This window comes from Acyrthosiphon pisum, chromosome A2, assembly GCF_005508785.2.
Source record: "Acyrthosiphon pisum isolate AL4f chromosome A2, pea_aphid_22Mar2018_4r6ur, whole genome shotgun sequence".
NCBI lineage: Eukaryota > Metazoa > Arthropoda > Insecta > Hemiptera > Aphididae > Acyrthosiphon > Acyrthosiphon pisum.
The window spans coordinates 86,686,321-86,696,096 of record NC_042495.1 but is presented as its reverse complement, the minus strand read 5'-3'; the positions used below and the strand labels follow the sequence as shown (position 1 = coordinate 86,696,096).

The 9,776-nt window shown below is 27.6% G+C and overlaps 2 protein-coding genes across 3 annotated transcripts; one reads left to right on the top strand and one right to left on the bottom strand.

Annotated features, from left to right (window-relative positions):
- The first annotated feature begins 1,124 nt into the window (after nucleotides 1-1,124).
- Nucleotides 1,125-2,499, top strand: LOC100169260. Its single transcript, XM_016800944.1, has 3 exons — nucleotides 1,125-1,388; nucleotides 1,449-1,616; nucleotides 2,244-2,499. Exons 1-3 carry the CDS (start codon nucleotides 1,320-1,322, stop codon nucleotides 2,256-2,258), a joined length of 252 nt encoding a protein of 83 aa, XP_016656433.1. The 5' UTR covers nucleotides 1,125-1,319; the 3' UTR covers nucleotides 2,259-2,499.
- Nucleotides 2,500-2,713: 214 nt separating this feature from the next.
- LOC100160379 (deoxycytidylate deaminase) lies at nucleotides 2,714-4,636 on the bottom strand. 2 transcript variants are annotated; one of them, XM_008180462.3, is made up of 4 exons: nucleotides 4,591-4,636; nucleotides 3,707-3,855; nucleotides 3,417-3,640; nucleotides 2,714-3,289 (listed from the first exon to the last, which is right to left on the bottom strand). In XM_008180462.3, exons 2-4 carry the CDS (start codon nucleotides 3,826-3,828, stop codon nucleotides 2,973-2,975), a joined length of 663 nt encoding a protein of 220 aa, XP_008178684.1. In that variant the 5' UTR covers nucleotides 3,829-3,855; nucleotides 4,591-4,636; the 3' UTR covers nucleotides 2,714-2,972. The 2 variants fall into 2 exon arrangements, with proteins under 2 accessions (XP_008178684.1, XP_001945167.1); XM_001945132.4 differs by lacking the exon at nucleotides 4,591-4,636 and adding an exon at nucleotides 4,366-4,584.
- Nucleotides 4,637-9,776: the final 5,140 nt, after the last annotated feature.

Sequence of the window (9,776 nt, the reverse complement as noted above, 5' to 3'; positions counted from 1 at the left end):
CCCCCAAAAATGTCCATAGCCCCCCAAAAATTTCCTACATTTTGTTTTAAGCTTATTCAATATTATCAAAGTAAGGCCCTATTAGCCCCCCCCCCCAAATCTCAAATGCTATTTGCGCCTATGCCTTCATTGCTATTTGAGAACATTAATTTATATATGATTATTGATTTGTATTCCGTACTCCAGCGTGGTTGTTAGTTATATAATTGTGAAAACATTTAAACAAGTTGTTATTGGAAACAAATTCTAATAAAAATTTTAAATCTAATTTTGATGTAATTGACATTTTGATATCCAGATGCAAAATTAGTTTTAAAAATGTTAAAACGAGTGGCAACAGTTTTTATGTTTGAACAATACCTTCCTAAAGACTAAAGAGTAAAGGCTAAAAATCTAAAATATACCATCACCAACCGCCAGTTTGTTTGATGCGGACGAAGAACTATATTACTACAATAGTATAATTGCATATTGTTATTTGTAAATTTGTTAGCAAATCGCAATCTGCTTGGGAAGAGGTTGCGGTTCAATACCTCATCCAGCCAATCCTGTTTTTTGATGATGTACGTCGTTTTTTTGTCTTATATATTATTAATACTTTATTCCAAAATTTGAGATTACCTACGAAAATGTTAAAGAATACATTTATCAAAATACAATGAGACACTGACTCACGTCACACTGTGAAATCGTGTTAACAAGTTTCAACACAGCATAGACATAATAAATAGGTTTTGTCTATTTTAATATGTCTATTAATTTATTAATATGTCTATTGTCTATGAAAATTAGCGTAAATAAAGTTTGAAATTTTGGGAAAGCTGTAGCTCAGGACTATACTTGATACTCTCATGAATCATGATACTTTTAAATTATAGTAATGAAATCATTAGTTTTTGAGGGGCCTATAGAAATTCTAGGGCGGCCAAGTCCCGCAGCCACACCACCTATTTGCGCCTATGTAATGCAACATAATAGTACACGGACCACGATTTAAGTTAGTTTTACTATCTTAAGATTAATGATTATTATACGCAAGGTGGATATATATATATATATATATATATCCACCTTGATTATACGCCATATCAGAACTCTATGATGATATAATCGGATAATGATAATAAAATTAATGTTCATTTTATTATTTTGTGATAAAATATACAAAAATATATAAATCCATCGGACTTATTTAAATGTTTTCATTATTGTTACATTTAATGATATTTCAACAGGCAATAGTTATTACATTATTTATTCAATCAAAAACGCTACTAATGAACATCAAAATAAATTAAACTTACATTTTTAGTATAACCATGGGTTGGAATATTTATAAATTGTTGTGTTGCTGTGGCAGTTCTAATGAATCAACCAGAGTCGATTTGGTAAACTGATTTTAATATTTATTTTTATTTTGTAAACATAACACATAAATATTTACATAGGCAATTGTTCGAGAACAACAAGCTGCAGCTGCTGAAAAACGTTTAAGAGAACAAGAAAGCCGAGGTATTAAGAATCCAGATCGTGTCAAACGCATGCAACGAGAACAACAAAAACGTGATGAAGAAGCTAATAGGACTGCTAATATGGGGACGGGTACTGGATTAAAGGTATTAATTTTCATTTTGTACCCAGGTAATCAACATTTAAAAAATCTAATGAATATAAAATAATAGCATAGAACAATAGTAACCTATACAGTTCAATCATAAGTGTATCATGTAGGTTGTAACTTGAATAAACTCATCTGTGATTAATAATTACTTATTTAAATTACCGGTTTACTTGTAATAATATATTAATTATAATCAGACTCAGATCCAAGATTTGTTTAAGAAGTAATCAATATGAACAACAATTATAAATATTAAAATAGCTATTAAATATTGTATCCAAAATAATAGTTTTACTCTAGAATTTTTTTTGAAATCTTATTTGCGCTTCTAATATATATTTAGCACAATTAAAAAATTAATTTCATAAGAATTTATAATTTTATAAAATATAAAATGTACTGACTGTAATACCAGTATTAACTATGAAGAGGCAAATCTTCTACCAAGATAATTATCTATGAATCATGCATGACTTTTGAAACCCAAGTTCATCCATTAATTCAATTTTAATAATGGTGTATGAATATATTATTTATTACCAGATACTTAGGTTAGACAACTAAGTAGTTTTTTGTATTATTTTATTAACATATATTATAATAATATTCTATATTGTTTCAGTGGCAAGTCAGTTAATTATTCAAAGTATTGAAGTTTATGCATCCATCAGCAAAATATATATTTATTAATCTATTAAATTATGTTTTAATTATTACTATCTATAATCACTTATGTATATAACCTGTAATATTCATCTAGTTATAATTTTAGTTTTATAAATATATTTTTATCAGTTCATATTTTTTATTGTTCTACAATTATACTATATTTTAATATTATATATATTACATACAAATTAAAACAATTATTTAAAAAACCACTGATATCAATATTTTAAGTGATATATTACCCCTAATATATAAAAATCCCGTGTCATGGTGTTATTGGTCAAACTCCTTTAAAACGGCTCGCCTACTTGGTATGTTGTTGCACATTGTCCGCTATCCAACGTAATTGGATTGCCTACCAGGGAGGCGATTTGAGTTGTACCAGATACTAACTCAAATTAAAAATAAATAGTCCATTGAAAATTGATAATGCAATGCAACTGGTCTATTTGTATAAATAGCTATGAAGATATTTGCTGTCAGAGTATTTAATGGTTAAAAGCTTTTTTAATATGTTGCAATTACAAAACTAGTATAAATAGATAATATAAAATGTACAAAGTTTTGTGATTTGATTTTCAATTATTGAGGAAAATTATCACAGGCAATATTAAATATTATTGGTTATAAAAAGTAACCAAAATGTAATTGAGTCAAATACTGTTATACAATTTAAATAAAGCTATTTATAATTTGATTTGTCTGGAGTACTAGGCATTTGTGTCATATTTGAATTAATTTCTGAAAAATCAAGTACAAGTTGCTGTTTAGATGGAGTGTGTTGTCTGAGAGATACACCTGATGCTTTAAACATCCTTTTAGAGGCAATCATTTCCGGTTTGAAGCTATACTTATCTGACAAATATACTACTTCTTTGATACCTGATTGGATAATTATTTTTGCACATTCATTACATGGAAAAAGTGCCACATATATGGTACAATTACGTACATCCATAGAATTTTTATTTAATACAGCATTCATTTCAGCATGGCATACTGAAAATATAAATGTGGATAAAATCTATTATTTTAATATCATAACATGAAATAAATATACAGATTTCTATATAGTGTGGTACACTGGTAAAGAAGTCTGTGAATAAAAATAAATATTATAACTTACCATAGAAATATTTGTTTTCTAACTTTGATGGATTATTTTTACCCCATGGAAAGTTATCATCGTTACATCCAATAGGCATTCCATTATATCCTGTGCCTACAATTTTTTTGTCTGGAGTAACAATACATGCACCAACTTGAGTTACTGGATCTTTACTACGTTTAGCAACCAAAAATGCTGTTGCCATAAAAAAATCATCCCAGCTTAAATAATTTTTTCGCTTTCTACATATAAGTATAAAATTGTATAATATTAGACAATTGAATTAATATTGTAATCTACAATCATACTCATTTAACGTCTCTGTTTCAATACTAGTATTATCGACTGTAACATTATCATAGTATTGTGTGGTTTGATTCATTGATCGAATTCCAGGTTCAGATTCATCGGCATTAATTTGATGTTCCATATTAGGTTTAATCAGCACTTTTTGTATCTATAACATTATGTTGTTGATTATATTTAGTACTTATATATATTATAGGTACTGATATGTACAATATATACAAAAACCAGTGTTAAGTTAGGAATATAGATCAGTGGACATTGCAAATGATTATTTTTTTGCCGCAACTAAAGTAGCATAACTTATTATAATATGAAAAAAAAAACCAAAAACAATTTAGAAATTAAAATTAATTTAGCTTCATAAATTAAATTGTTTTTATTACTTATAATTCAGTTATTAGACTTTTAAAATTCTCAACCATCAATAAAATATAAGTAATTCAATTATCTAATTGGACTACAGAAGAACTTTTTTTTGTTAGCTTTTATTAGATTAAACATATATTATAATGTTATATACAACATATACTTATATACATTCATAAATAACAATACAATCTTGTATAATCTAGTACTGTCTAATAAATATTTAAAATATTCCAAATGTAATTGAGAGAATTATTTAATTTATTGTACAAAAAAATATAAAAGTACCTACCGAGTACGTGAAATTTGTATACTTTTTATTTTCGCCAAAATTAAATTACGAAATTGTTGTGTCAAATACCATTTTACCACGGTTTGCCGTTAAATTTAACACCTGTGGAGTGTGAAGTGTGGAGTACTATAGAGTATCCGACAGTCACTGTCGCTGACGAGATGATAAGGTATCATGATAATATGATCGCAACCCATTGAACTATATAATAACTGGAACGCTCACCCATAGATATATACAACAAACTAGATAGCCGTCTCCTTCTTGTCATGGAAGTCGGCCGCCATTTACAAAGCAGGCAATGTTTACAAAATAATATTATCATAGTATAAATGTATAGATAAATATATATGTATATAAATAAATGTAAAATAAATGTAAGCATTGCCTGCTTTGTAAATGGCGGCTGACTTCAATATCGGCCACCACCGTAGTACAAAGACGGCTATCTACTATCTAGTTGTTGTATATATCTATGCGCTCACCACGCAGTGTGGCCCGAGCGAGGATGTTAAAAAGAGATAGCGTATATATTAGGAGTATATTCTATCCTTGTTTAACATACGGCGCCAATTGGCAAATCACAATTTTATTTTATATCGCTATTTATTGACGCTTGAATCATAATTATTGGACTACGAGATATTTATTAGATATACGTATATATTTATATTATACAATGCATATTTCAGATTAATTAGCATTAAATATTACCTGCATTCAGAAATTAAACTGTCCGCTTGATAAATTAACAACCAATTTATATTTTTTTTACCAATAAAACTCTGTTGTTGATATATTTAAATTATTTACTTATTTATTTATTTAAAAAATGTAATATACAAAAACAGAATGAAATACAACTGTCCAAAATATGAAATACCCAACTATGTAATTACTTATCCATTCAATATTTAATAGTTTTTATAAAAAAAATTAAATGTAATAATTAATAATATTATATAAAATATTTGCTGTAATGGGGGGGGGGGGGAGGGAGGGAGGAAGAATTTGAAATTATATAGTTATTATATAGTTCAATGTCGCAACCCAGTGCCCCCCACAGGTTGACCTGGTGTCTTGGTCCATATACGTCTATGACCTGGTTAATGCTCTACCTACATATTATCATAGCACAGAATAGATGAAATCTATAGTGTCTATTATAGTCAAGTGCACTAACCTGATCAGTGTCTGACATATAAATTTATATATTGTTCTATGGTGATAATATGCAGTAACGAGAAACTGGGTGTGAGCCACAGATGTATAATACAATAATGTTATTATATATCTGTGGTGTGAGCACGGTCTTAGAAGATACCATAGACCCATTAAATAATTTAGTTAATAGGTCTATGGAAGATACCTATATATCTTTTAAGACCGTGGGTATGAGTCTACCACTGCGGCATTGCCACTGCGTTTCATTGGTTATTTCTGTGCTATGATAATAATATTAAACATACATAAATCTTGCATTACATCTTTTCAAATCTTACTTAAGAAATAGAACACAGGTTGTCAGATTTAATGGTGTTAATAGTGATCGGGTGATCCTGTTAATATTACTCATGGGGTACCACAAGAAACTGTATTAGGGCTTATTTTATTTCTTATTAGTTATTTATATAAATGGTTTATTAAATTTGAATGATGACTTAAATATTTCTTGTTTTGCTGATGATACCGCTACATAGTGACAATTATAATAACTTATATAAAAAAGCAATTTACTACTATAATATGTTAAAGTATAGTTATATAATCATATATTGATGCTTAATATTTGTAAATCTAAATATATGATTTTTAAAATCAAAGAGCACTCTTTAAATCATAACTTTGAGCTAAAATTACATTCTTTTGATTGTAAATTTTGATATATAGGCTACATAAATTGTAAGCGTAATATTTTGGAAAAAGTGGAAGTATATAAATATCTTGGTATTACATAAGATTAAAATATAAATTAAAGTGGTCATGTCATATAGACTAGGAGCTACTGACGGTTTGACCTTACCCATTTTACCCACTTCCTTGAAATTTTTATAACTAATAGAATCGGGGCTGTTGAGTATGATAGAATATCGGCTGATTAGTAGAGTGTCTCGTGGGGGGAGGGGTGTCTCCAAAATTGGAACAAAAATCAACAAATTGTCAGCAAAATTTTGGATACTAAGCATGCTTTGATTTTTGGGATCAACATCTTTTTTGATAGAAAAGCGAACTTAGTTGGTAATTTATATTAGCATTTCACGTGGGGTGTCCAGGGGCGCCATTTGGGGGGGGGGAGGCGGCTGGGTGTGCACTCGCACACCCTGTAATTTTGTTGTCCACAATTGGCCTAGGCCTAATTAATACTATGGCCAGATGGCCTTCAGTTTGCCAATATTTAATTGTGCATGCACCGCAGCTATTCACTGATAATCATAAATAATATTATAATATTGTGTTCTTTAATTTGATAATTGATAAATTGATATTGGTATCACTTTATCCACTGGCACACACAAATATGTGTAAATGGTAAGTGGCTACTGACAGGGGTGGACTGGCTATTTTTGGCCCGGGGTGCAAAATTAATTAGGGGCCCGTAATTTTTTTTCAAACTTACCTAAATTTGGAAAGAGCCCTTAGTTTTATAAGTAAATATAAAAAAAAAATTAAGAATAACATGTTGTTTATTTGTAGAGATGTTGAAATATGTTATTTTATTTTGTATAATACCGTATTATACCAGTATTATACCGTATACCGGCTTTGGTAATCGGGGGCCCGGGGTGCTACTTGGTGTATAGCACCCTGGGCCAGTCCGCCCCTAGTTACTGATAGACAAAAGACATAATAATAATAATATGCATCTATTCTATCTATAAATATCTTTACTATACACTATACAGTATATACACAGAATGTATGAAACTATGAACGGTAAAATGTAATGTGTTAACTATAATAATATGTTTTTATTAAGTATGTTTTTGATACTGTAATGAATCTGTAATGAAAAACTGAAAACACTAGAAACGTTTTTTTAACGATTGGCCTGGAGGTGGGAAAAAATTGGCCTTTGCACACCTTAAAAAAAAACTGAAATGGCGCCCCTGGGGATGTCTCCAAAATTGAAACAAAAATCAACTGACTTTAGCACCTATTAAACGCTCCTAAAAAAAATATTGTTACTTAACGCTAAACTGAATTGTTTTGTTATAAGTAAAACATTATGTTGGGAACCTATTTTAATAAAATTTCTTATCTTAGTTATGAAAATAAAAAACTATTATGAATTTCTAACTGAAAAATATTTACACAATTTGAAAAAATTATCATGGCTTTAAAAAGCTCAAAATGCGTCGTAATATTTAAAGTCGAAATACTGATTATAATTTATAAATCTTTGGTGAACATTTCGTGAGTCTACGGTTATTAGTTTTGGAAATACCATACAAAGTATCAAAAATTAATCAATAATTTACCAATTAATATCAAATATTGAAAAATTATAAATTCAAAAGCTCATAAAAAAGTAATGTCTTGTTTAAGTACATTTTTTTTGTTTGTGATAGGTAGGATTATGCAAAATCTTCTATTAACATTTTTAATCTAAGGTATGAGAATAAAATCTTTTATGAATTTCTAACTAAATAATAATTTACAATAGGCATTTAAAAAAATACTCATGGCTATTTATAGCTGAAAAAGTTTCAAAATTGTTTGAAAATATTACCGTTAATGGGTAATTGTCGTTTTAACATTTGGTTAAAATTTCAAGTATCTATGTTCATTCGTTTTTAATCAAAAATTGATTGATGAAAATTCTTTAATTTACCTATGAAAATACAATATCCTAAAAATTTAAATTTAAAAACTCATAAAAAATGAATGTTGCTTTTCGGTAAACTTTTTTTTTTTTAAATTAAGGTAGGTAAATTTGGGAGGATACTTTTTTCATAATTTTTAATATAAGCTTTGAAAAGTAAACCATTTATGAATATCTAATTGAAAACTTTTCGACTTTTATTAAATTTTGTGAAAATTTAAGCTTCAATATACGTTAATACGAAACCCAAATAGACATGCAAATGACAATAATGACGTTTTATAGATTTATAGGTAAGAGGTAACTGTAATTATTGTAAAATTGTGTCTTTGATACTGCCCAACCCTGCGTACAGCAGAGCGACACCCACTTGCCCCTTTTTTAAAAATTATTATCGATAAAAAAATTTCCATTTGAACAAAAAACTTGAAAATTTAATACAAGATTTATAATAAGTTGTTATTAGAAATTAAAAAATAAGTGAGCATAAATCCACAATATTTATTGTTAACTTCTGAACTTCAAGATCACGACAATTTACAAATTATTATGAGTTAGAATTTAGAAATTCATAAAAAAATTTATATTTACATTTAAGATTTAAAAATGTAATACAAGATTAATCATAATTCATAACTCATAAGTTTTAATAGTAATTAGTAGCAGTTGAAAAATATTTAAAATATATAATATATTAATATACACTATAGTACTGGCACGCTATTTGCAAATTATTTTGTAGTTAAAAATTTATAAAATGTTCAATTTTTATAGCTAAGGTTTGAAAATGTAAAAAAAACTCATAAGTAGGTACCTAGTTTTAAGTTTATATTGTAACTAAAAAATTTAAATAAATACATAAACATTGCAGATTATTTTATGGATATTTTAAGATGAAATTTGAACAAAATTAGGTATTTAAACGTATAATATGTAATGATTTTAGTTATTTTGTTGTAATTTAAAAATATTATTCGAAACATTTAACGATTTTTGCCAACATTTATCAAATTTTAATTAAAAAATGATTTTGTAGTTAAAAATTTATAAGATGTTCAACTTTTACAGCTAAAGATTGAAAACTTACAAGATTCCACGTAAGTAGGTTATTCTGTAACCAAAAAATATAAAAACACAGTTTTTTTTATAGCTATTTTATGTTAAAATTTGGAGGAAATTACATATTAAATAACAATTTTAGTTATTTTGTAGTAATTTTATGATATTAATTTAACTCACTACTTTTAGATTCTGAGTGGAACGATGAATGTATTGATTTTACAATGATGTGTGTTTTTTTTTTTATTTATTTTTTTATTTTTTTATTTTTTTTTTTTTGTGTCTGTCATCACCTTTTAGGACAGTAAAACTGCTTCGATTTTCTTCAACAGTAACTTTTATGATTGGAAAGTGAATCTAGTTGGTACTTTGGGGGGTCAAAAGTAAAAATTTCCCAGTAGTTTTCAAAAGCGATGTGAAAAACAAAGAAAAATTAAGGAAAAACGGGAATTTTTACGCAAAATCGATTTTTAACAAAATCGATTTTGGGTTTTGGTGTAACTCTAAACAAATGACCGTAGATATATGA

Excerpts from the sequence above, each read along its gene's own strand:
- LOC100160379 (XM_008180462.3), bottom strand. The coding sequence starts at position 3,828 with ATGGAACATCAAATTAATGCCGATGAATCTGAACCTGGAATTCGATCA. Across the intron at positions 3,641-3,706 it reads GAAACAGAGACGTTAAATGA|AAAGCGAAAAAATTATTTAA; the intron begins GTATGATTGTAG and ends ACTTATATGTAG. Across the intron at positions 3,290-3,416 it reads AGAAAACAAATATTTCTATG|TATGCCATGCTGAAATGAAT; the intron begins GTAAGTTATAAT and ends TTATATTTTCAG.
- LOC100169260 (XM_016800944.1), top strand. The coding sequence starts at position 1,320 with ATGGGTTGGAATATTTATAAATTGTTGTGTTGCTGTGGCAGTTCTAAT. Across the intron at positions 1,389-1,448 it reads AATCAACCAGAGTCGATTTG|GCAATTGTTCGAGAACAACA; the intron begins GTAAACTGATTT and ends ATATTTACATAG.